We start from the raw sequence: 27,276 nt of genomic DNA, 5'->3' as shown, positions 1-27,276 counted from the left end.
TTCATTTTCAGAGTGTTGTTTCTAAAATCAACAAAAAAAGGGACAAAAGAATTCCAGGAAAACTTGCCGCGTAGAAAAAAAGACTCTCGGCTTCACTTGAAGTTCATTGCAACTTCATGGCTCACAATCTAAAGCTAACATGTAGATTTTGGCTATGAACCTCTACAGAAAAAAAGCGTGAGCTACAGAAAAAAAAAATATAGTCTGGAGATAATTTTGTGTTTTATTAAATTTTCAAAGGAGAATACACAATATTGCTGGCTATCGCTTTTTAAGGTCTTTTCCTGTTTAATCAGCAACAGCTAAAAATGCAGTCTGTCCAGTGGTTTGGAGACATATTTATATGAAAAGACTAAATCCTGGCCTAGGTTTATTGTGTTTCAGATAGCATCTCAGCTACCTTTTTATAATGAAAACACATTCACAAAATCCTTGGCTGTAAAAGATATTTTTGAGACTGAAAGTAGTTGGCCCCAAATGGAACTTAAATTAATAGAGGTTGTATGGCCATTAAAAACAGACTCCATTGTCATGCTTTTGTTAAGAAAAAAAAAGCAGAAAAAAAACTAAAGGATTCCTGGGTCAGGGAAGGTCATCAACAATTGATGAAAGCACTTAGAGACATTAGTGGAAGACACAAAAAAATGTAGACTATAAGGTAATATGCACTTATGAAATGCTGTATACTAAGGACTGAAAAAAAGCCTCAAATATGTGCTAACCTTACCTCATTCAGAATTTAATGAGGTCTATTCTTGAATGTTCATGTCTAGATTGTATTTAACCTTCACAATACTGTTCTAAACATTAATAGCATAATAGCTTTATTTGTTATCACAGTACTCATTCACAAACTCTGGATATGTCTCAACAGGACACCCATTCCCCCTCTAATAGTTGACACTAATTGGGAACGATTATATAGAAACAGGGGAGGAAAATAGAATATTGTCATAAAGCAAGATGATAATGATTGCTGTCAATTATGGCTTTGATCCTTGCGCAAGCAGAAAATAGCATGTTCATGTTGCAAGAAAGGGCCAGCCTAAGAGGGAAAGTCCCAACTCAGTGGTACCTCTGGAATAGCTTATACTTTCTGAAATCATTGTGTTTGTAGTCATGGATTACTTTACAAAATCATCACAAATGTACCCAATAAGAAACTAAAAAACGTTATACAACTATAAAAAGTTGTAATGACTGAATTTTTCACAAAATGTGGGGTCCCATGCAAGTTGCACGCAGCTCAAGGGAGAAATTTTCAAACCCAAATTTGGATGTAATTGGCTAGACAGACATCTATCTGAAACAGTTTAGAAATAGTAAATCCAACACCTGTACAGGAGGTGTACTAAAATAACCTTAATTTCCCTTCCAACTTTTGACTCCATCTGCCACTCTGTATACAGTATCTCTTCCAAAGTTGAGGACAGCTCACTTGAAGCAGTTAGCGTGATCCAGAGGTCCACTCAACTTGCACCATACCCATAAACTGATGGGATGTTGGAAATTATCAGACAGAATCTGGCTGCTTTGCTACCTTTTTGCAAAAACCCAAATGTCACAAGCACTGGGCCCTTACCAAAACACGAACAGACCCAGCTCACTTTCCTCACGGTTACCAACTGTCTGGAAAAAAGACTCAAAATGCTTGTCTGTAAGTCCATAAAAAATTGAGCTGCTTCTCCTCCCTCCCCTAGCCACACACTGCTTGCTGCTCCATCCCATCAGTCATTGCCTGCTTGTAACGGCTGCTCACCCCAACAGGTAGGCAGGGCTGTATGGCCTTGGGCAAGCTGACGCACCAAATGGGACAGGGATTACGTGGATAGGACAGACCTATGGGGCTGAGAAATGGGTGGGTGTCTATGCTGGGGCAGGAGAAGCAGGACCAGTGAGGATAAGGTTTAAGGTTGAGAGGTTGTGGGGTAGGCAGTGGTGAGGGCAGCATGATGGAAAATGCAGTCGTGGGTATCAGGGTGTGGAGGTCAGCAGGGGTCCCCTGTGGTGGGGGTAGCATGCTGTAAAACCATTTCTGCAGTCAAGCAAAACTATTCTGGGTGAGAACTTCACCCGGATTTACAAAGTTGTTGTTAAACCCCTAAATTTGAACCCAGTCCTTGTTACTGCCATTCAAAGCTAGGGAGAAGTGTTACATTTACATCACATAAAACATGTCAGGAAAAAAATACATCAGGAACAAAGATTGGTTGTCAGTAAAAAGTTTGCAGATTGTCTTTAAAAATATATTTTCTTGAGTTGGCAAGCCTGCTTTGCTTATTCCGGCACCCACAACCCACCACGACAGATGCACAATGAACTGGGCAAAGCAAACACCCCACTAACCAAATCCATCTACCTCCAAGCTTAACATCCACAATTATACTGTCCAAAACACCCCTATTTGCTGCAGGATGGACAAAGCCTGTCCCAGCTAGCAGACTTCCCAGAAGCAACAGATATTCTTCAAGAGCTTACTGAAAGCATTTGTTGACAGCTGAAAGGCAACTGGGAAGAAAGACAAAAGCTCCAAGGAGATTTGGACAAAAGTAAAAGTTTAGAATGGTTTCTGCAAGGATATTTTTACAATTTAGTACACCCCTCAGTTATCCAAACTTTCAATTATCAGATTGGTAAGCTTTTTTTTAAATAACTTGAAACTGCTGGTTTGTAAAACAAACTGTTCCTTTTTAAACTTTGCTGTACTTAATCTCTCTGTTAATCTTGGTACTTTTTGTACCAAAAGTTTGGTACAGTCTTCTATTAGGCATCATGTATGAGCATGTACAAGAGCTGTTGTTTCACTTCTGCAAATTAATTCAGCTTTTGAAATGCTTTTTCAGCAGGCTCTTTCCAATAGAGTTCAGATAACCAAGAATGTATCATATATAAATATGTACAAAGGTAAATTGCGCAATTTTAAAAATGACACATTTTCTCTCTGGGACAGATCGGTAGGCCACCACTTCAAGCCCCATGGAGATGAAGGAGTTCTTAAAAGACTCCTGGAGGTTGTAAAGGTTAACGGCCAGTGTGTCTGATTGATGAGCCTGCTACCTTTGACACAGGCTGAACAGAAGAGGCAATTTATGCAGTAATATAGTTTACAGTGTAATGTAGTTGGACACAATGGAAACCATTACCCAAAGCACTAGGCCTCACAGAAGGCCGATCACAAGCTACAGCCCATGAGCTGAGGGATTTTCCTGAGGATTGACTGCAAATGCAGGGGCTAGAGTGCCGATTGCTTGAGAATGTCTGTATTAAAACAAAAGAACTAGACAGCAAAGGGATAATGTAGAGGGAGAAGCAGGGGAGGGCAGGGCCGGTATAAACATAGCTCCTAGGGCAGGGGCGGGCAATTATTTCAGGCAGAAGGCCGCTTACCAAGCTTTGGCAAGCTGTCAAGGCCTGCATGAGTAGCCCCATTCCTTGAGAGGTGCCCTGCCCCCTGGTCGCCATCTCATGACTAGAAGTCATGCCCCGTAACCCCTGACCTTTGCCAGCCAAAGTCCCTCCCCTTGCTCCCCCGTAAGTACTCCTTCCTGTAAGGGGTTTTGCCATCTCAGAACCAGAAAAATACTAAATTATATTCTGAAAAGCAAACATCTACAGCGTTCATTAATTTGATTTCAAAAAATATTTTTATCCTGATTTACATGCATCTGTGTAGTGTACATAGAGCTGATTGCACAATCGCTAAAAATGAAGTCTTACTCTTGTATATGGTGGGGGGTGCATATAGGTTTGTGGGGGGGCTGTGAGTGTGTGGGTATGTGGGGTGTGGGTGAGTATGGGGTTTGTGGGAGGGAGTGTGTGGGGAGAGGGTGGCTGGGGTGCATGGGGGGTACGGGTGTGGGGGTCTGCATGTATGGCAGTGAAAGGGGGGGGTGCATGTGTATGGTAGGGTGTACGTTTGGGACTCACTCTATGAACATACACACACATTCTGCCCCTGTCTGCCTGCCTGCCTACACACACACATGCATGCACATACACCCCCTGGTGCAACCGCACGCTCCCCACAGGGTCTGGCGATCCAGCCGGGAGCCATGTGGTACTAGTGCAGGGTGGGAGCAGGAACACAATGAACTAGGTGGGGGTGGGCAGGACTGGGCTTATCAGTTCCTGAGGGCTCCCCCTGGCTCTTATCAGCTTTGACAGGGAGCCAGGAGCAAATAAATATTAATTTACTAATATTTTTAGGGGCCCCATGGGCTGGATAGATTGGCCTGGAGGGCCGGATATGGCCTGTGGGCCGTATTTTGCCCACTCCTGTCCTAGGGAATAACATGCTCTAGAAAGGGAGGCCTGAAAGTTAGGAAAAAGAAACTGCCTCGTGCTTATTCCTTTCATGTTCACAGAAACAGTATGCGTGCATATTCTTTGTAAATGAGGGGGAAAAAACAAAATCCTAGGGCAGCAGTTGGTAATGTATTCTAGTGGCAGGCAGGAATAGCCTAGCTTGAGTCCAATGTAGACTAGTGGTAAGACCCAGCTGCCACCACTGCTTCTCCCTGCCACCAGGCAGGGACACAGTATGAGCAAAGCTCACTATGTGAGGGTTTGGCCAGGACACAGGTAGCCAGACCTGCGGATAGGCCCTGAAAGACAAGTAGGAGGTCAGCAAGACAGGGAGCACAGGTTACTGGATCATTGGATTGGAGTCTGGGTCAGCGATGCAGAGAGCATGGGAACAAGTTCTGGGAGAGCCAAGAGGGCACATCCAGGAGATGAAGTCCATGGCATAAGCCAAGGTCAGGAGCCAGGGGTCAGACAACCAGTGCCAAGTTCCAGGAAAAATCTAAGGTCAAGGAAGTCAAGCCGAGTCAGGATGCTATGGAAACAGAGAAAGCAGAGCCAGCACCGAGTTTCTGGGGAGATCCAAGATCAGGGTCAGGAAAGACAAAGCCAGGGTTAGAAGCTAGGAGAACCAGGGAAAGCTGTGAACATGAGACTTGCTGGAATAGACTGAGGCTGTGTTAAGGCATACCTGAAAACTGAGGGTGCAGATGTGCTTATACAGGGGTGAGTGGTGCTTTAGGCAGCCAATCTAGCTACAGACAGTTAGTTCCATTAGCCCGGGATCAGGGGCAGATGTGGTAACTTGGGTGCTTGGCCCAGCCAGGCATGCTCAATCAGAGGCCCTAGCACCCTGCCACCCACCCGTTGCATAGCATGGGAAAATCCCCCACCCCCAAATGACACCAAAAACCCAGTTTCAAGGGACAGATTCAATGGCTCTGCAGGCTGGATCCATTCCATCAGCTGTAGGTTGCTGATCCCTGCCTTAGGAGGTAGGGGGATGCAACTCAAGTACTGAGAGAAGTGATGAGGGGGGAAGGGGAAGGCAACTATTGTGCAAAATGGGTCATGAGTCAGATCTTCCAAAATCCATGAGATTTACAAAACACACACACATATATATTTTTGATTTTTTAAACACACCTGCTAACTCAGAAAGGGCCCACTGCAATTAGCATTGCTAATACAGCCATATGTATCAACAGGTACATAAGACACAAACACCCTAATCAACAGAAACTCAAGTGAGCTGCACTTTACTAGTAAGAAGGGACTGCACATAAAGGCAAAAGACTGAATCACATGTTAGTCACCCTGCTTATATTCTGTATGTTTGATTGTACAGTTTTGTTCATAATGGCAGCTTTGTGTGTTTCTCACCCCCAAAGCCTGATTAGTATGCAGGCCTGAGGGGCTACTTTCTCCTTTTTTCACTGTTTGTGGGAATGGGTTATGCCAGAGGTGATAAACCCCTGACCTGCAGGCCAGTCCAGCCTTGGCACCATGTCTTCTAGCTCAGAGGTCTCCCCAGGGCTGAATTAACCCTTTAATGGGCCCTAAGCAAACAAGTGCATGGGGCCCTACTTAATCCTGTATATTTATATTACTTTTTTCACTCAGTTATAATATGTAAAATAAGCACAAGTGGGCCACTTCTTCACTTAGGGCCCTGAGCATGTACCTAGTTTGCTTATGTGTTAATCCGGCCCTGGGGCTCCCCATGGATCCAGAAATTTTGGCAGTGGGGGAGTGGTGGCACCAAATTTCCAGACCCATGGCAAGACCTGGGCCCTGAACTCTGGATGGCACCCTGATCCAAGGGCCGGGTGAGGATGGTGCTGGGCCCCAAGGTGTAATTCTGGGGGGGGGTGAAAGGAGGCAGTGGCAGGCCCCGGAGCCTCAACCAGCCTACATACCTGGCTCATGCCATTTATCTGGCCTATAGGGCCAAAAGGTTGAGCACCACTGCGTTATGCTGTTTCAAATTAAAAGGTATGTAGTTTTAAAGGGCAGATATACCAGATTTGGGGCCCACTGGCTCTTCCTTCCCAATTGTGAAGATTATAGGCATATAAATGTCGTCACGGCCAAATTATACAAAGGTCACCAAAAAGCCAGTCCTTACTCTAAGCTGTGAAGAGGTTTGCAGGGAGATGGCCCTCAATTTTAAGGCAAAGCATGCACATGGAAGGAACAGAGAGATTCTAAACCAAAGTCCCTCCCTGGATACCTTCAATCAGCTCCTTAAAATTAAAAGTGCTTCTGAGCACAAGACTCTCTAGGGGGGTCTTGGCGATTCATTTACAGTAGAAAGAACTGAAAATATCCCTAAACCCACCACTTATATGTAAAGCTGGGTTTAAAAGGGCTGGAATTGCATAGCAAGCTGGGGAGGGCTGCTGTAAAGGCAGCAGATACCAGGGGTCTGGCAGTATAGATTTATGGGGTGCCAAGTGCTACCCCACACTTGGCATTTGGGCTGGTGCTGCTGATAGGGCAGCCAGACGGCAGCCCTGGGGAAGACTTCTTCCCAACTGAGTGAGCAAAGTGGTAGCTCCCTAGGCTGCTTTGCTGCTGACTGTGACAAGTGAGATCTGTTTTGACCCACAATTAAGGTTAATAGTAACATTTTTCCTTAAGGTGTATGCTTGCTCCTCTTTTCCCTTGTAATAAACCCTGTTTTACTTTAACATTTGTTTGTGAGCAGGGAAGTTTTTGCACATTAGAACACCCAGTTAAATTTTATTTTCCCAGGCTTCTGGGTGGGGGCTCAAGATAAATTTTAGAAGTGGTGTAAAAACCCCTAAAGCTGAATCTGGGTCTTGTTACTGCCATCCAGTGCCTGGCAGAAAGGTACATAGGGAATGCAAAGGCCTTCTACTCCAAACCCCTGCCTAAAGGCAACCTTCACTATTCCTAAGCCAACCAGATAGGTACCTAGCCAGCGAACTTACATTAAAAACCTCGGATAAAGGAGATTTTGCATTTTCCCTAGGCATTGTTCCATTGCCCTACTTCCCCATACTCCCCCCCCTTTGTATGAAAACTGAAATACTTTGATTCAAATTCACTATGCCTAGTAGAAGGTCCAGTCTGGTTGCCTCATGCCACCCTTCTCTGTGACTTTGGTTTCCAAGCTAAACTGCCTCTATAATGAGCAGGGATCCTGGTTCTCTCTGTTTAAAAATCACATCTCTGATAACACCCCCCCCCAAATCTCAGATTAAAACCACGGTTTTCCACAATTAAAATGAAATATCACTATATATATATAGGTATCAGTTGAACACAATGTTTTATTGACCTATTTACAATTGTAAAGCAATTTGGAAGCCTACCAGTGCCTCAATCATTATAATAAAATAAATTCTAAATACCTATATATTTTGGCACTTGATTTTGGTGTTCTTATATTACAAAAGCAGAGCTCCCTCTGCTCCCTTCACTCACCAGGACACAGATCCAGCCGCGGCTGTTTCCCGTATTGCTTTGTGGTGCTGAGCAGCCCTGATATATCTGTGCTCTGCCACTGCCCATGCCGTTGCCCCTCACACCCAACCCGTGGCCCCCATCCCTGCAGGTGCCTCTGGCTCCCAACCCACCCTTCCAGCCCCACTGGTGCCACTCACTGCTGACCCACAGCACCGCCCCCCGATCCCTGCCAGTACCCTTCACTCCCAACCCACAGCCCCGCACCCTCCCAGCCCTGCTGGTGCCCCTCATTCATGACCCACAGCCCCCTGCCCCTCCCCCCCAGCCCTGCCAGATGGGGCTCCCAGCTGCCAGGGCTATGGGACCAGGGCCAGGGCCTGCAGCGCCCAAGGGAGGCAGTGGCTGCTGTGGCTGGAGAAGAGCAGAGCAGAGTACAACCCTCCCCTCAACCCCGGCAGGTGGCATGGTCAGAAAGGAGCTGAACAGAGTCCATGGCAGGTGGGTGGGATCATGAGGGCTGCTTGCTGAGGGCTCAGAGCTCCCAACCCTGCTGCCCTCCCCTCTGGGGGCCTCTGCAGCCCAGCGGGTGGGACCCAGTGCAGGAGGGAAGAGTAGACTAGGGAGTCTTGGTGCCACCTCCTGGAACCCCATGCCAGCTTTGCCACCATGGTGCGGTGCCCCCTGCGCACTCGGCAGCAGTGGGGGCAAGAGCGTGGAGTTGTGCCCTTTGCAGGGGAAAATCTGCGTTTTTCCACGATGAATGGAAAACCTGGATCCCTGATGATGAGGTACCACCTCAAGGACCCTCTTTTAAGTTTAAGGACCCACTTAAAATTTCCTAGTCAACAAGGAGGCAAGGAAGACAGTCTGACATTACAAGATATTTTTCTCACGTTCTTCATGTCTCTGCATGAACTGTATTGTCAAATGTAAAAAATAAAAGACATTTGTCAAATGTTAAACTTCTTCAGAAGTTGTAGTTCATCAACTTCAGAAGACAGTATACCTTGGAACAGAGATTGCCTGGCCCTGGGTCCTTGACCCTCTTTCCACCTCTCAGAGGCACCTTGCTCTGTCTCCTCTGGGCTGTGGGTCCCTGCCCCATCGGTCTTCAGCTGTAGCCCTCCTTGGCCCTTGACCCCTCTGCCTGGGCTCTGGCCCTACTACTCTGAGGCCAGTTGAGATCTCCAGGCTCCCTGGCTCCAGCAGTCTCTGGCTATGGCCCCTCCTCAATATTTGGCAATATTGGGCCATGGCCCTGCTCCTAGGCCAGTTGAGACCTCCCAGGCTATGGGCTCCCTGGCTCTTCTTGTTCTTGCCCCTCCTGGGCTATGGGCCCCTGATCCTACCTCTCACCCCTCATGGGCTACAGGTTCCTGACCCCTTCATTCTCACCACTCTTGGACTATGGATCCCAGATCCCAGCTGTGGCCCTGCTTCTTGGCCTTGGCCCCTATCCCATGGGCTCTGGCTACGCTCCACCACCCCTCCAGTCTCAACCCCTAAATCACCAGTCTTGCCTACTGAGTGGGGGGGGACTCAGTATAAATCAGAAGCCTTGCTGCATCCCTGCTGCTCAGGAGCTCTTCTTCCCTCCATGGCTCTCAGGACTAGACTCCCTGCTCAGCTCAAGCCCTGGGCTTATATCCTGCTAGCCCATCCTTTTTAGGTCATATGACTCATGTCACCTGCCATACCTACAGTCTGCTTCATCTGCAGCCTAAATCCCCCCTCCTACAGACAGTATTAACTGCTGTAGGTTCCTGAGCCATGGGGATTAACTCACCCATTGCTCACTCTTCCACCACCAACTCATCTCTCCAACACGGCTCCATATGCCAGAATTTGGCAGCAGGCCCCATCTCCAAGTTTCTGGTGCCTCCAGAAGACCTGTGGGTAGGATCCAGCCCAAAGGCAGTACACCTTTGTGAACCCAGATCTATAGGTTCAGTCACAATTACTCATTAAGAAATTGAAAGCCTTGAAAAATACCAAGAAAGGAAACAAACAACTCCCCACCCCTCCACATACAATTAACAGTTGGGAGCCTAGGGGACAGGAAAGGCTATCCTGTTAAATTATAGTGAACTGTACCTACCCTATCCTAATCCGGGACATTTTATGTGAGATTACCTCCTCCTTTATCTTTGCATTGCTAAATGAGAAGTAAACAAGCAGATCAAGACTAGGCTATAAATGCAATAGTTACCTTGAAATGCCCTGTATAAATCTTTCATTGTTATTGAATCTAGACATATTCCCAGTCCCTTTTCTGGTTCTGTGATAGATTTTGCAAATAGAATGAAGCAGTTAAACTCATGCTTAAAAAAGCACTGAAAAAAGAATATGTTTCTCATTTAAAAAGTTAGGTGAGCTATTGGGGCTGCTAATCTGTTTTGTGGGAAGTGTCCAGTGAACGAACTCACAGATTAATGAAGTTATTGTTATAACACAGATGAGGCGATCTCTTTGGAGAGGGTACAGTGCCAGCAGTGAAGCATTAAACTGCCTTCCTATTTTAAGCATTAAATTGGTTCTGTAATATGTTTTGATTGTGGAAGTATAATCCCTTTAATCAGGATTTTATATTTTTAAAAGGGCAATTCTACATTTTTCTCCTCCATCAAAGCAATTGTGCCATTAAAATACTGATTTATTCTAGAAGCAATATATGTGAACCCATATAAAGCAGATTCAAAGTGGAAAACAGTTTTCGGATGGCTTTGTTGGGCAGCTTCACAGGGAGGCGATAAACATCAGCAACAGAATAACTACAGTATGCATGTGCATGTTTTATGGAGTCAATTTTCCCTCCAAAATTACTTTCAAAAATACCTAATTTTTCTTCCAAAGAAAGAGGATTTTTTTTTAAGTGAGTTTGTCTCAATTTGTCTACTGAACAACATTTTAAAAAGATGGAGCTGGGAGCCTCTTATTTCCATAGTACTGGCACCTTTGCTTTTTACCTCTTATACGCTTACTAATCTGCTGCAGCATACGTTGTAACGGTTATCCTCCTAGCTACGCAAACCCACATTGGTATTACAGGAAAGAATGCAGACAACAGGATTTCATTTTGACTGTGTTTGTAGGAGGATAAAAACTGCCTAAATCTATATTGTTTTTTTATGCTCCCTCATCTCTCACTTTGTATCCATCTGCTGTCTTGGCTTATACTTGGATCATAAGCTTTTTATGGCAGAGGCTATCTTTTTGTTCCATGTTAGTACAGCACCAAGCTCACTGTAGTTCCTGCTACATTACTAGGGTTTCTAGTACTACCATAAAGCAACTAGTAGGAGTAACAGTTGTAACATAAGCTAGTCCTAATAATAGACAATGCTGCTGATCAGGGCCAAGTTATACAATCAAGATAAGTGGCTCTCAACCTTTTTTTGTACCAGGACCTATTCATAAACATTGATGGCCAGTCCCGACCCAGTAAATAGTTTAAGTAGAAAATAGTCCCCTGCCAGTACCCCTCAGTCCCAACCCACAGCCTCCCACCCCCATGACCCAGCTCCCCAGTGTGGGGGTCAGGGGTGTGTGTGGAGGGTATGGGGGGGGTACGTGCTCCCCAGAATTGTATACCCACACTGGGCACAGGGCTGCAGCCTGGCCAGACCAGCACAGGCAGAGGCTGCCTCCATGGCCCAGTGGACAGGACCAGCTGGGCACAGGAGGGCAGAGTGGGGTGGCCAGACTCACTGCTCCCACCACTGGGACCTCCACACCAGCCATGCCACCAGAAGCACGAGGAGTAATGGAGGGGGGTGGGGAGGACAGGCTACCCTCCCCTCCTCCTGCCACCAGCTGCTCATGCGCTACGCTGCAGCTCTAGCCCAGTACCACGGCCTGGCTGCCACCGCCACTCCCCTCAGGCCACCTATGTTGCCCACCACCCACTTCCCCTCCAGAGTAGAGCCACAGCCTGAGGGGAGCAGAAGCGGTGGTGGTGGCAAGGCCATTGGTGTTGAGGTAGAGCTGCAGTCTGGCATGCAAGCAGCTGGCAGCAGGGGAGGTAAGGGCAATGCAGGCCCCTTTCACCCCCCTATCTGTTACTCCTTGCAATGCTGGCAGCGTGGCTGGCATGGGGGTCCCAGCAGCAGCAACAAGTCTCGCCTCCGCACTCCACCCTCCTGCACCAGGTCCTGCTGGCGATTCCTCCCTGTGCCGATCTGGCAATGCTGCAGCTCCATGCCTGCTGTGAGTGCACAAATCTGGGGGGGGAGGGTGCATGTGCCCCCCCGCCGCCATGTCCCACTGACACATTGTCTGTAGCCTCCCTCCCCCCCCGGCCCCACAGACTTACCTGCAGGGAGCTGCTCTCCACACTGCCTGGCTGCCATATGCACATGTGTACACGCACATGAACATGGTGCCCCTTGCCTGATCACCCTCCTCCTGCTATGCCCATCCCCAAGCAGCCTCCTGCAGGCTGGAACTCTTCCAGCCCCAAGGGGATACCAACAATTTCCCACACTTTTCTCCTTTAAAGAAGAAAATCCACATTTTTATTTTCCCATGTTTTCCTGCGGGAAACTGAAAACCCGGATCCCCATTAATTACTATGCACAGCATTAACACATGGTGAAGCATAAGCAGCATCTATTTTTTCAAGAATGTATGCAAAATATTATCCATTTTTAAAGTTTGTTTGTGACCCATTCACAAACAAACTTCCTTGAACCCCGCTTTTGGGTTGCTACCCATGGATTGAGAAACACTGATCTAGATAGTCCTCAGATGGTAAGACCAACTGGGGTTGGGAGGGTGGGGTGGTGCAAATCAGCTTCCGGTTGCTTCTCCAGTCCTGATGTGACATGAAAAAGCTTGGTAAGTAAGTAGACCACAGTAGGTATATATTTAATTAAATTTAAAGTAAATTTACATTAAAATGTTGTTCCAAATTATTATTTGTTTTGAATACAATAACATTGTGAATCACATGGTTGCAGTGATACACACAGCCCAACAAATTGTTTTTCTTCAAATGTGAATACTGTTTAGTCTTTGAAGAAAAGCCTACATTATTGCTTAATTTGTGATATAGATTCTTTTCCTGGGACTGCTGGCAAATAGGAAAGCTTGCTCTCCATCACAGACTCTTCAGTTAGAATCAGTTCATGAGGTAGAGCTGAGACCCCTGGAAGAAACTGCTTGCAGGCTATCATGACCACCTCTTCTCCAGCACTGGCACATATAGCTGTAATTTGTTAAAACTGGGTACTCTCTCTTAAAACAATGTGTGAGACCTATACTGGCCTCACTGTCTACTGTTTGGAAACTACTACTACCCTATTAGAGCAGTGATGAATACATGCACTGCACTGTTATGAATCCCTCTATACATGGTTCCACTACATTAGATGTTTGATTAAAGAACATAAGACGGCATAAAACAATATTTTGTATTTGCAGGGTATACCTGGACTCTGGGTCACTGGACTTCTTCAATGGGAAGCTGATTTGCAAGGCCCCACGCATCATATACTGCTCAGAGGAGTAACAAGACACATTATTTTTCTGCTGGTAATTTCTGGTTCAAATCTCGCACCAAGAGGAGGTGCTGAACAGCAGAGATGGAGTTTCTGCAACACTTCATTCCCATTACTGGTCCCACAAAATTATCAACAGACCCTGCACATTTCAAGCAGCAGAGGTCTGGAAAGCAGCAGAGGTCTACATCACTAGACAATTAATATATCACACAGAAGGTACATCTGTAGATCACAGCAATGAATCAAACTGTCTGTGAATTAACTTAGGCTAGAAATTAAGATGTTTCTGCTCATAGGAGAAGTGAGGTTCTGGAGGCTCCTTCCCTTACAAGTATTGGAAGTAGAGGTGCACCCATATATTGGTTCGATATTGGATTGGCACCAATATAAAGAAAATTGACTGTATCAGAAATCGGCCCGATGCTGCTGATAACATGGGCAATAAATGGCCCATGCATGCGTGCAGCCGCAGTGCAGCACGTAGGTGAAGAGGAGTACAGCCCGGCAGCATGGAGAGCTGTGTCCAGCTTGTAAGTCTGTTGTGGTGGAAGGGGAGGGAAGGAGCATGGGGGGTGCAAATTAAGGCCCCTGCAGTAAGGGAGGGAGTGGGGCTGGGCCAGGGTCTGCCCAGCTGAGGCAGGGTGGGGCAAAGGAGAGAGCCGTGGCTCGTCTGGGGGCACAGGGGCAGGGGGAAGCTCCTGCCACTGCGTGCACCACAGGAGGGCATGGGGGGCATGTGCCCCTGGATCTGCGTGGGGCGGCTTGGGCTGCAGCTGTGGGCTGGAGCCGGGGCTACACCAGGCTCTTCCCAGGGAGGCTGGGTCAGGCTGCATTTCAGGTGGGCAGCAGCAGCACTGGGGGGTGGGGGGCTGTAGCAAATTTTGGGCTGACTACAGTCCCCCCCGTAACACCCTCCAAGTGCCACTACCATCCACCCCAAGCACAGCCCAGTGCAGCCCCTGCCTGCAGTGGCAGCCCGCCCTGCCCAGGTCTGGAGGCACATGCTCCCCGCCCCCCATGCTCTCCCAGGGTGCACGCAGCAGCAGGAGCTGGCCCCCCACACCTCCCGGACAAGCCATTCACACTTCCATTCTGCACCCCTCCCCGGCTGGGCAGTACCTGCCACAGCCTCGCTCCCTCCCTCACAGCAGGGGCCTCAATCTGCACCCCCCTTCCCTTCTCCCTCCCCTTTCACCACAACACACTTACTAGCTGGACACTGCTATTCAAGCTGCTGGGCTGCGTATCAGAAATCAGATAAGTATCGGCCGATATGCCTCCTTAAAAATTGGCTATCGACATCAGTCCCAAAAATCTTTATTGGTGTACCCCTAACTGGAAGCAAAACAACTACTGTCTTTTCCCATGTGCAACACACACATTTCACCCTCAAAACATCTCTCAATATTAGTGTGCACATACTACGAGGAAGGTGATTTTCTGACTAGGATAGAAGCACTCTCCTTTGATTCCTGCTCCACTGTGCATTAGCTGTTGCATTACTATTCAGGTAGCTAAAGGAGTCAATTGATTTAAGGGCTCATTGTTCTTTACTCCAGAGGTGTTAACAACCATCACTCTATATTAACGGTCTTGATGTTCCACTAATCAATCTAATCTTTCTTAGGGCAATTTTGCTGTCTGCTAACTGCTCCCAGTCTCTTTCCTCCTATTTCACAGCCTTGGAGATTCTTAAGCTCCTTTCAAAATCACAGATCCACACATGGAGACTAGAGTCTCAGCTTTAATTAAGCAGGAAAAGAAGGGCCAGTCATCTGAATATTAGTCTCTGTCCCTGCTCTATGCAGCCATAACTCTAGAAAAAATATTTTCTCCTTTCTGTCTTTCAAAACAAGGTGTGTATTATAGTCTGGAACCTGCTGTAAATGAGAAAATAAAATAGTTAAACTTGTTTAGTTAATGAACAGGATAATCCAGCCTAGTTGTCTCTAACAGTAGGACTGGGGTTGATGTTTGAGGCCCCCTCCAGTTCTATGCACATCTAAGGTATTCCTTTCTTTAGCCCAATATTTACATGAAATACTTCTGTCTTTTATCAGTCACAAAGGGATTTTTTTTTGGATGCAACTGACCCAATCACATTTGTTGACATTTGCTGTATTTCTCTATAGAAGTCTGTCCACTGCTTTGCATGCAAAACACATTACTTATTTATATCTAGTTTGGAGGGCATATTTTATCTGAAACACTTCCTGTGTAAGTCTCATAAATTTTATACCTTGATTCATTTTGAATAAAAAAATAGGAGACTATTATTACAATACCGCTCCAGCAGATTCAAGGGAAGGTTGACAGAGAAAAGGGGATGTTCATATCAAGCATTTCAGCATTCAACACACTAAGAGCTAGAAGACACGCCAGCTTCCAACTATGCAACATTTAAAAGGTAGAGGCAATAAAAATAAAGATAAGAGCAAGAACAGATAATTGTTATAGGTTACTAACAATGGCAAAATGAGACATGAGGGAACCAAATCCCTCTAAAATGTAATGACATCATCTGTATTATATTAACATAATGTATGTCAAAATGAAGCATTTAAGCCACTTCAATACTTTAGACTCTGGCTTTGTAGCTAGCTATCCTTACTAATTTCTATCAGAGGCTTGCACCAACAAAAGATGTTCTGTCGTTATAATTATCAAGGGAAGAAAATTCACATTAAATTTACCTTCTCAAGGGTTTGGAGATAAAAACAGATGTATGTAGAATGGAGTAATTTGGGTTTTGTTAGACATTTATTTTTTTCAGTGAAATGGTTGTTAACCTCAGTCAACCTGGTCCAGATTTCCTAATGTTGTTGCAACACAGGTACTTTTTCCTCCAATCATTTTAAAAGGGTCCAAATCCTTTGGGAGATGGAATTAATGGCTGTGAAACACTAGTCAATACTACTAAATAATAATAATAATAATTAAGAAGTCAAAATCTACTGGGCTGAATATTTTGAATATTTCCTTGCATTTCATTTCCTATGCATCTCAGTGACTGTATCACACTAACTTTGAAAAATATTGACTTTCTAATGGGAACCACTCTACTAGGCCTGCTTAGCATGATAACATTACCCACCTACAAAAAAAGATACTAATAAAAATGTTTATTTTTTCAAGGATTTTCTGCTATAGCTTCTCTTTTTCTATATTCAGATATTAAAAACAGATGTCAAAATTAAAATACTTTACCAACCTACATGACAATACAAACCACTGAAACTGGGTACAAATCAAAGTTGATATTTCAAATCCACCTTGCTTCTTTGCACTCAGATATTTCACAACATGATCTTAGTTTCTCAACAGCATTAAATGCATATTAACAAATGCCATGAGCAAGCAGAAATCTACTGAAATCAACCAAGCTTCCCCTACCTAGCCTAGTGGTGAACATGCTCTGATGAACTTAAAGCTACTCTAATAGCTGGTTTAGAATTCTCTTAATTTTGTTGACTTCAGTCAGAACTTTAATGTTGTTTGATGTATTTTTTTAAAACAATTGGGTTTTTCTAAAAAGCATTAACGAGCTTCATCACAAAGGAAGGGGGGGAAACAGTCTACTAGTACCTATAAAGTACTTCTCGACAAGCAGCAAAGAAGTACATCAACTTGATTTAGCATGTTCTTTTTAAAGTTTTCATGCAGATTTTAAAGAGCTATTAATTTGTCTCTGACTCAGATATAAAACTGCAATTACCAGCTAAAGACAGAATGTAATTCTAGCTGCCATGGTCACTGTTAAGAAACCTGCATTATTTGCCAATCCAGTTACCCCATAGGGAGAGCAATGTGTGCCATCAGATGTATGCAACACAAGCAAGAATCACATTTTCCTGAATAACGTTTTTTAATAAATGGAGGGCCAGATTTCAGTCCTCTTGCTCATACTGAATTGTGCCTTATGAATGAGTTGAGTGCAAAGTCATGATAAAGTTAATACTTTTTGAAAAAGGCTTCCCAGCATCTCATTAAAGTGGTCTCTTTCTGAAATCTCATTAAAGTTAATACTTTTGGAGAAAGGTCCTTCTCAGAATCTTATTTAAATGGGACCAAAAAAAATGTGTAGAGCAGCCTACATACTCATAAATAAAAGCGTTCAAGAAAACACAAGGAAACAGAAAATGTAGGGTTAGAGGACAGGGAAGTGAAAGAAACAAGTTGGGCACAGGAGCCAGGAAATATATATTGGGTAACTGAAATTAGGGATTATGGATAAAATTAAAGAAACCAACTAAGATTAGCATAATAATGAAGATAACAGGAAATATATCTTCCAAACCACTCCTGACACATTTAAGTGAGAAAAAAACCCTAAAACAGGCTTCAGCTCTTTGAACATCATTCAACAGCATGGAATTTAAGATCTACCTTTTGACATCCTGCTAAAATTAATAACAGACCAGGAAAAGACACACACACATATACACACACAGACCCCATAGCTGTGTTGTCCCCCCTACTTGGGAAGAATTTCAGTGATTTATTCATCTTAGTCCTAAAATGTACTAATACAGCCAGCCATTAACTACATTTCACGTTTGTCTGCATCTTTTAAGAAAAGAAATATTTTGAAGATGGTATTTGGCTATTTTTCCATATTAATGTAGAAGTTAACGAGGATGCGATCACAACGTGAAAAATAAATATTCCCTCTTCATCCCTCAACCCCCAAAAATAATTCTGCAATTTAGAGCCTAATATCTTGGACCATTCCCGAATTAGGGTCAAGTCCTACACAGCCAATTTCCCATCCAGGCTACCACCTTGAATATAACCCCAGAACTGGACTTTAAACCTTTCACTGGTCCTTGACTAAATGCTACCCATCCTGCATCTTGGACCCTCATAATTATGGGGAGAAGCAGATGGAAACAAAAAATCCTGCCAGAAAGCCCTGTTTAAATGGCAAGAGCTGACATTGCCCAGAAGTGGTATTATGGAAGTGGTCTCAGTAGAGATGAATTCAGTGGGCAGAAGACAGATGGCATTGTCTGAAGTACATCACAAATTGCATCCATCACACTATAGTGCCTTGTATTATACAAATGTCACTGGTATAGATTGGAAGCATGTGTTGATGTTACTTAGCAAGAGGTAGTTGATGTTACTTAGCCACGTGGGCCTAAGAATGAAAAGAATAAAATAAAATAGAAAATTTTATTTTCTATTTTCAAGACACAACAGGCTTTCTACGAAAACTTAAAAACACAGACCACCTTCCCACACCGTACTTACCAGCCCAACACCACTCTCCCAGCTGCCTGGCCACAGCTCAGAATCGGATCGGTATCAGCCAATACGGTCCCTTAAAAATCAGCCATCAGTATCAGCCAAAAAAATCCCCATTGGTACACCCCTAATACCAACATCCCACATCAGGGTGTAATCCCAGCCTGCCTCACATATCTACAAGAGCAAGATTACAACTCAGAGTACAGACCTCAAGATATTAGTGAACTTATACACTTCACCCTCACACACAACAACTTCTGTTTCAACAACCAGCACTTCCTCTAGACCATGGGCACAACTATGGGCACCAAAATGGCTACAAATGAAAGGAATCTGGGGGTAATAATAGACCACAGTATGAACATGAGCTGGCAGTGTGACACTGGAGCCATCAGGACCAACAATACCCCGGCATGCATCAATCGATGCATCTCCAGCAAAGCCAGAGAAGTGATTCTCCTGCTCTACTTGGCACTGGTGAGACTGCAGCTGGAGTATTGTGTCCAGTTTAACAAGGACATCGTAAAGCTTGAGAAAGTGCAGAGAAGGGCCACTCATATGATCAGAGACTGGTGTGGCAAGCCATATGAGGAAAGACTGAGGGACCTGGGACTCTTCAGTCTGAAAAAGAGAAGGCTGAGGGGGGACTTGGTAGCAGCTTAACGCTACATCAGAGGCATACATCAAGGGCTTGGTAAACAGCTGTTCACCAAGGCACCCTTGGGAAAAACTAGGAGTAATTCATAGATGTTAGAGTCGGAAGGGACCTCAATAGATCATCGAGCCGACCCCCATAATGGTCACAAAATCCTGGAAAACCATTTCAGGCTCAACATTAGGAAAAACTACTTCAAAACTAAGGTGTCCAGACTGTGGAATAAGCTCCCTCCAGAAGTGGTACAATCGCCTGTCCTGGAAATCTCAAGAGAAGACTGGATGGGCACCTTGCTGGGGTCACCTGACCTCAGCTGCCTTTCCTGCTTGGTGCAGGGGGCTAGACCCAATGATTTTCTGAGGTCCCTTCCAGCTTTACAACCTATGAATCTATGACAATCCCCATGAATCGCACACAGTTAATTATAACATACCACCTTTCCCTGGACCCTATACGGGAAATCCTCAAACAACTGCAACCCACACTAGAAGACTCAATTTTTAAAGAGATCTTTCCAGAACCAACCATCCTAGCCTTCAAACAAGCACCAAACCTTGCTAACCTCATCACCAGAAGTAAACTTCCTATGACCCAAACCACACAAAATGGATCCAGACCATGCCAGGACAAGAAATGTAAAACCTGCCAACACATCTCCACCACCCGGACAATAACCACACCCCACAACAGAACCCTCACCATTCCTGGATCTTACACCTGCACCTTCAGAAATGTGATATATCTCATCCAGTGCACCAAATGCCCTGATGGAAAAGATTTAGGAGAAACCAAACACCTGCCCAACATCTAACACACCGGGCTACCTGCCTTTAGCTGACCACTGGCATTCCTTCACATTTTTCCCTCCCTTCCCCCACTCCCCACCTATCTCTACCCATTGTCTTTCAAACTTCTACTCATTTGCATTTTCACAGACTTCTTATTTTAGCTTCTTTTCTACCTTGGAGAACTCATAACAGCAGCAGTCTCCCCCAGTGCCTGAAGAAGGACGTTTGTGCCCGAAAGCTTGCAAAGAACTTTTTCCCAACTATTTAGATGGCCTAATAAAGATATCACATTTACCCAAAGAACCTTGCCTGCATAAACCAACAATGTTTTATTTGCAATGCCTTTCTCCACTCCCTCACATCCTTCTTCTAGGATCCTTCAGATCTCCCACTTCCTGGGAAAGTGCCCTAAACACTAGGGGTGCCTGCAGATATGCAGTAAACCTACTCCAACGTGCTGGAACTACAGCATTTCAGATTAGACTCAATTAATCGAGTCTGCTGGAGTGTGCAAATTAACACGCTCCAACAGCCTCCACATCTTGTGTATCAGCATGCCTGAGCTTCAAAATGGCAGTGGGGCACTTTAATTAAAGCTCGTTCAATGAGCTTTACTTAATGTACCCCGTCACCATTTTCAAGTGTGGGGACACTGATACATGTGATGCTGCAGGTGCTTTAAATAGAGTGGCTCTCAGAGCTGCTCTAATTAAAGTGCACACTGCCCACCCCCAGAGCTCATGTAAAAATGTCCTAGAATATTTCATACAAAGCGAATACCACTCCCCACTTCCTCCCTCCTCTGCCATATTTGTAAATGAAAACACCTGCTCTGGATTTTGAGATGGGTCCACTCCAGCAGTGTATGTCAGGCATGTTCTGAGCATGCCTTCCAGACCAGGCCCCTCAGAGGATTTGGGTACATGGATGCCTGATTTCTAGGGGTGCTCGGATAAAGATTTTTTTGGCAGATAACAATGGCTAATTATTAACCAGCCATATTGGCTGATACTGATCCAGTTGCTGATATGCAGCCCAGTAGCTTCACAAGAAGCATGGGGCTGGTAAGTCTCTTCCAGGGAAGGGATATGGGAGAGGGAAGGGGTGTAGGAGGGCAGATTGAGGTCCCTGCAGTGAGAGGGAGAGTGGGACTGGGGCAGGGCAGGAGCAGGTGCTGCACAGCTAGGGCAGCATGGGGCAGAGCAGGGGATGGAGCTGGTGGCTTGTCCGGGGGGGGGGGACAGGGGGGGGGCAGCTCCTGCCACTGCGCACATCCCCTGAGGAGGCATGGTGGTTACTGAGTGGGATGAGGGTGTGCTGCCTCTGCACGCTCACAACTGGGAGGTGTGCCAGGCTCTTCCCAGTGGCTGCACTTAAGCTGGGCGGGGTAGTCCCCGCCTGGCCCAAGCACAGCCACCAGGAAGACACAGGAGCAGCCCTGGCCCTGAACGCAGTCAGCAGCCCACCCTCACTCTGCACACAGATCTGGGGGGCATGTGCCCCCCCCATGCCTCTCCTAGGGGTTCACACAGCAATGGGAATTGCTTCCAGCCCCCCATGTCCCCCAGATGAGCCATCGGCTCCATCCTGCACCCTGGCCCAGCCCCACTCCCTCCCTCACCACAGGGGCCTTGAACTGCCGCCCAACACCCCTTCCCTCCCCCATGCCCGCTGTGGCTGCATGCATGCACACAGCATTTACTGGTGTCATTATCAGCCATATCAGCCAAAAAAAGCTGCTTGGCAATAATGTCAATTTTCCTTTTATCGATGCCAATATGATATAGACTGGGGTGGGCAATTATTTCAGGCAGAGGGCCACTTACCCAGTTTTGGTAGGCTGTCGAGGGCCGCACGGGTAGCCCCGCCCTTTGACAGGTGCCCCACCCTCTGGTCACCATCTTGGGACCAATATCCCAGGGCCAGCACCGGTGGGGCCCAAAGCGGGGAGTAGGTTGGCAAGGGTCTGTGGAGCTGAGCATGGGGAAAAGCCCCTCCTCATCCTGTGGTTGGCGTTCCCTGCTGCAGCTGCTCGCAGCCTGCACAGGGCTGCCTGGAGCAGGCACAGGCAGCCCCAGGCAGGCTGCAAGTGGCAGTAGCACGGGGTGCTGGGCACGGGGCAGGAGAGGGGCCACTTTTCCCCTCCGCTCGCAGCTTTTCCCCACGCCACTTTTCCCCGGGCTCCTTCCCTGCCCGCAGTCTCTCCCCTGCCCTCCCCCTCCCCCTTACCTGAGGTTCCAGCGCGGGGCAGCCACATGGTCCAAGGCCAGAAGCCCCAGGGGGGCGGGGCCAGGTGGGCCCTGCTGTTGTGGGAGCTGTCATTTTTGACAGGAACCAAGGGCAGATAAATATTAATTTTCTAAATTTTTTAGGGGCCCCGCGGCCCGGATAAAATGGCCTTGCAGGCCAAATCCGGCCTGCGGGCCGTATTTTGCCCACCCCTGACATAGACTGATGTATCAGTGCACCTCTACTGATTTCTGGATCTTCCCTGTAGGGCTGAGGCAGAGAGTGAGGTACATAACTGCTCAAGTCCAGGGCAGTTCTGGGCATATGTAGAAAATTGAACAGCAAGCATCAGGGGAACTTCCAGGATAAACAGGGAGGCACACTACGCTGTTAGACATCAGGGCTGTGTGAAATTTCACCAGCAGTTTTGTTTCAACGCTGTTTTGGCTCGTTTCAAGCTTGAAACAGCAAAATTGAAATGAAACAGAGAACTTCAAAACAGTCTCAAAATGAAATGAGGCAAGTCAAAACAGAAAGGGGGTGGACTGCTTTCATTACTGACTGTGCAACTGGCCAGTGACTGTCATCCTTTCCTGAGGACTCTTCCAATCCCAGTGCTCTGGGGGACGGATGGACATACTGCAAAAAAGGCAGCATTGTTCGAATTGCCCTGCTTTCTGCCTTGGTGTCAGTTGAGTGAGTGCGCACCTCAACACACACCTATGTCACGAGTTTTGCCTGTCAGCAGCTAGAGGTGCAGGGCCCCAGAACCCAGACTCCTCCTGCACCTATCTCCTTGACAGCAGGCTTTGCAGCCACAGCAGGGCTAGGAGGCCTGCAGTTTTCACCCCCCTGTGCCCCAAGACAGACATAGTCCCACAAGCACCCATGTCATGAATTTTGCCTCTCAGCAACCAGAGGTGCAGGACCCAGAACCCAGAAGCCCCTGTACCAATCTCCTTGACAGCTGGCAGGCTTCGTGGCCTCAGCAGGCCTGCAGTTTTCGCCCTGCTGTGCCTTAACACATACACAGTGTCACCCATGTCACAAGTTTTGCTGGTCAGGAGCTTGAGGTGCAATTTCCCTGAAAACCCTACACCTATCTCCTTGAAACTTGGCAGGCTTCATGCCCGCAGAAGGGGCTACCATTCCTGCAAGTTTCATCCAAATCAGGCCAGAAATGACAAAGTTATAGGCTGTTTCAAGCTTCCCCATTATAGCCTATGGGTGAAACGTCAAAACAGCGTTGAAACAGCGAAACTGTTTCGACGAAACAAAACGGAACAGCAGTTTTGAATCGAAACACCGTTCCGTCAAAACGTAAGTCAAAACGGAACGGTACTGTTTCGCATAACTCTATTAGACATCTCTTGGTTTAGGTGGTCACTGAGGAAGGGTATTTTGGATTGCAACTTTCAACTTGGACACCTAAATCAGGACATAAGCAGATGTTAGGTGCCTAAGTCCTCTTTTTGGATCAAGTCCTTGGTGAAAAAATAGCATTATGAGTTTAAATGACATGTTTATACCTAGTTATCTTAAAATAAATAAAGTGTTACATAGAATTCATAATAAGTTTTTATCATTAAAGTTACTGCTCAAGTATCTAAAACTAATGGAATTTAAAGTGAAATTCACTGTGGTTAGAAATTCATTATCTGTTAAATGTAATGTATCATCTACTGTTGAAAATCTTTTTATTTGTTCAAAGTTACTGAAAACAATTGTTAAAGCAGTCTTCATTTTTTGTTTATTACTACTACTATTTTATCCACTCCAATAACTCCCAAAATGAACTATTCAGCAAAAACATCAATCTTCCACTCAGCAGGCATCCCCCACTTACCCCCATCAACAAGTCAGTTTTTATGGCTTCCAATAGGTCAAATTATTTTTATGAAAAGTTGCCCAAAATAGATTTTACATTTGCTTATTTCCCCTTCTAGTTAAAAATGTGTGTTTTGAGTCCACAGAGAGATACAAGATATTTTCCCCAGAAGAAATATGACAGGAGCATATACGCTCACCTGTATTTGACAAACATCTCTACTGTCCATGAACAAGAAACTCAAAATTCATAACAAGTTACAACTGAGAAGAGAGAGTTCATTTCTCTTTAAAATTCTCATCTGAGGTTTGATTGTTCATAGTCAGATATGGGGAAATTGACTGGGATATTCTTCCTAGTTAACAAAGAATATTCAGCTCAGTCACCCATCCAAAAGCCCATATATTTAGATAGCCATATAAAAAAAAACTACCATTCCCGCTCTGGTCCACTCAAGTCACTTATTCAAGTCACTCAGAAAAAACAGCTGGTTGCCATGTTTGCAACAGTCAAAATAATCTGTCTTCATATAGACAGCTATAAAATATTGAAAGCACCAGGTGGTGCATATGCCTAAATCTGAATAGCAATAACTCCATATTTCTGCAACACCCGTTCCCCTTCCAAGCGCTGCTTTCACTTCTTATGCAATTCTTATTTGTATCATAAGCTCTTTCAAGCCATTGCTATGACTTTGAAATGTTTCGATGCTGCAGATCTCTGCAAAATAATGATAAATAAATGATCCAATCAGAGACGTGGGGCGGAAAATTTTCCACAGAAAGTTTTCCAGGGCTTTATTTTTTCATGGAAAATTTTCCATTTGTAAGAATTCATTGTTTCATAAAATTCGTTAGTAACAATGAATGGATGCCAATAAAATATTAAGAAAGCTTGGCAGCTTCAAAGTTATAAATACTACTAGTTTCAGTGGCTATCAAGAAACTTGAAGGAGATACATCACGCCTTTCAAATATTCCAGAGATGTTCAGACAACTGAATGAATATCTGAATGAGCTTCTGCCTTGTTCACCTCTATCCAAAAAAGAAGTAGTAGGAAAACAAATGTTTACTAAGAGATCTGAGTTTTGCTCTCATCCAGTTCAGCTGGCAGCAAACCTTTTGGATCCTCAACACAGAGGACAACATTTATCAGAAGATGAATTATCTATTGCTCTCGGTACAATTATGGAAGTAGCTAAGAATGTCCCCAACATTGACCAAATAGCTGTGATGACAGACACTGCCAAGTACCGTGCAAAAGCAAAACTTTGGAGGAAAGACATCATTTGGCAGGCAGCAGAAAATATGTCTCTTCTCACATGGTGGAAGGGATACTGTAAAACCCAACTGTTATCCAAGATCGCTTTAAGGATCCTAAGCAGTCCACCAACAGCAGCTTCTTGTAAACGGAACAGGAAGCCTGTCAGCTCAATCAAGACAAAAAAGGAGGATTAGACTAACAAATGAATGCACAGCTAAGCTTGTTTCTATTTCTCAAAATCTCTTGCTTCTGGAGAATCAGTCAGAAGCACAATTAGTGAAGAGGATGCAGTGTGATGATAAGTTGCTCTTACCCATAGACTCATTGGTAAAACTATCCTTGAACCACATTCTCTTTCACTAAAGTAGTTCTGAATCAGATTGTCCTCAAAGACATCATTGTCCTCAATCTGCTTCTGAAATGGAACTAACAAGTAGTGCAAGTGATTCTCCAGATAGTGACAGAGAGACTGGAGGTGCCACAATGGCCTCAGTGGAAGAGTGTTAAACCCTGTTGAAGTAGACGAGTGGACAGCCATGGCATATCATCCACAGTTCTTTGGATGTGCTAAAATTGATGTCAATAGTTTTCAGTGCCTTCAGTTTTTTTTCTTAAATTTAAACAAACAATATACATGCTGTTGTGTATTATTTTTACAAGTATTCCAATAAAAATATTTTCTTTCCACATAAAGCTTTGAATTTGTTTGAATGTAACATTTAAACCACATTAAGCGTGCTCCATTTAATTTTTTTCCTAATCAAATATTTCAGTTCAAATTCTTGTTGCTATTGGGACATAACATTAACACAGGGGTACTTTTTTAGTTTTGTTTACTAAATACAAGTCAAATAAACATGCTAAATCAGATCTCACTCTATTTAGGGCATTGGAAAGTTTTCCAATTCAAAATTTTCTAGAAAACCCACATTTCTGAATCCAATAATTCCTACCTTTGAAGTTTCTGGTTCTGCTTGCTCTCTTTTGGGTGTCTCTTTGGACTCAGGCGCCTTCTGGGTACTGTCGTTCTTAAGCGAGAGTGACTCGACTCCTTCACCTTCAAGTGGGAGGTTAATGCCTTCTGTGTGGACAGGATGATCAATACCATTTGGATTCAGACTGCAATGGATAGCTGGGGACAATATAACAAATACAGCTTAGAGAGAATGCTACATAGGAAGGAACAAAAACATTCTAACGTAGAAAATATTTATCATTTAGTACAGGTAATTGCACAAGTAGCTAAGATTATATCTGATCGGGGTAATTTTAGTGTAGCTTGACATGGAGTGAGGATATTTTCAGAGGAAAAGAACAGTCAATATTATTCTATTGAAGTTATTGTATTGTACTGTATCTAATGGCATCTCTGAGCATTCTCTATAATTTCAGAAGCCCTCTTCTTACTGGAAAATTCAGTCCTACCTAATCACTCATACATGGCCAGTTAGGATGGAAAATGGTTTCCACTTTTCAAAAATGAGTTATTTTTTTTCTATTTCAGTTTCTACTTACTGCAGTATCATAAGAATAATGTGGGGAAAATATATGGTGCATGCAAACCAAATCAGAAAAGCAACTGCTATGAATGAAAGTGACTTACACAGGTAATTGTCTTCCCTTCAGTTCTTTGCCCTGCTGTAAATTAACACTTACACCATATGAACAAATGGAAGGTCCTTAGCACCTCGCAGAACATTCAGTAGGGTATGCGCTAATCACACCACTGTAATGACATACAACCAGGAAAAGAAACACCCAGATGCCTGCAGTGCCATTTAGCATTCGGATGACAGTTTAATTGTTTTTGTTTCTGAAATTATCCAGCCCCTGTATTTACAAAGACATTTGCCTTAATGCCATCTCTAACAAACATGCAGATTTTCATAGAAACTGATAATAAACTCTTCCTTTTTATGTAAGTACTCCAACAGCCTATTTTTCTGCATCACTGTATTATTTTTATAGTCATATTTATAATTAGTGGTCCAATCTTCCTTTAGATGCAAAAATAACTTCCAAAT

General features: G+C 44.8%; 1 protein-coding gene across 1 annotated transcript in view; it reads right to left on the bottom strand.

Annotated features, from left to right (window-relative positions):
* The window catches only part of SAMD12 (sterile alpha motif domain containing 12), a 279,773-nt gene that overhangs the window by 224,369 nt on the left and 28,128 nt on the right, over positions 1 to 27,276 (bottom strand). Inside the window, exon 3 of the mRNA XM_006026817.2 lies at positions 26,206 to 26,384. Coding sequence (XP_006026879.1) covers positions 26,206 to 26,384 — 179 coding nt within the window. The remainder of the gene's footprint in view (positions 1 to 26,205; positions 26,385 to 27,276) is intronic.

Source organism: Alligator sinensis, unplaced genomic scaffold, assembly GCF_000455745.1.
Source record: "Alligator sinensis unplaced genomic scaffold, ASM45574v1 scaffold895_3, whole genome shotgun sequence".
Taxonomy (NCBI): domain Eukaryota; kingdom Metazoa; phylum Chordata; order Crocodylia; family Alligatoridae; genus Alligator; species Alligator sinensis.
Note: the sequence above shows the minus strand (reverse complement) of the source record. Positions and strands in the feature narration are given on the sequence as shown.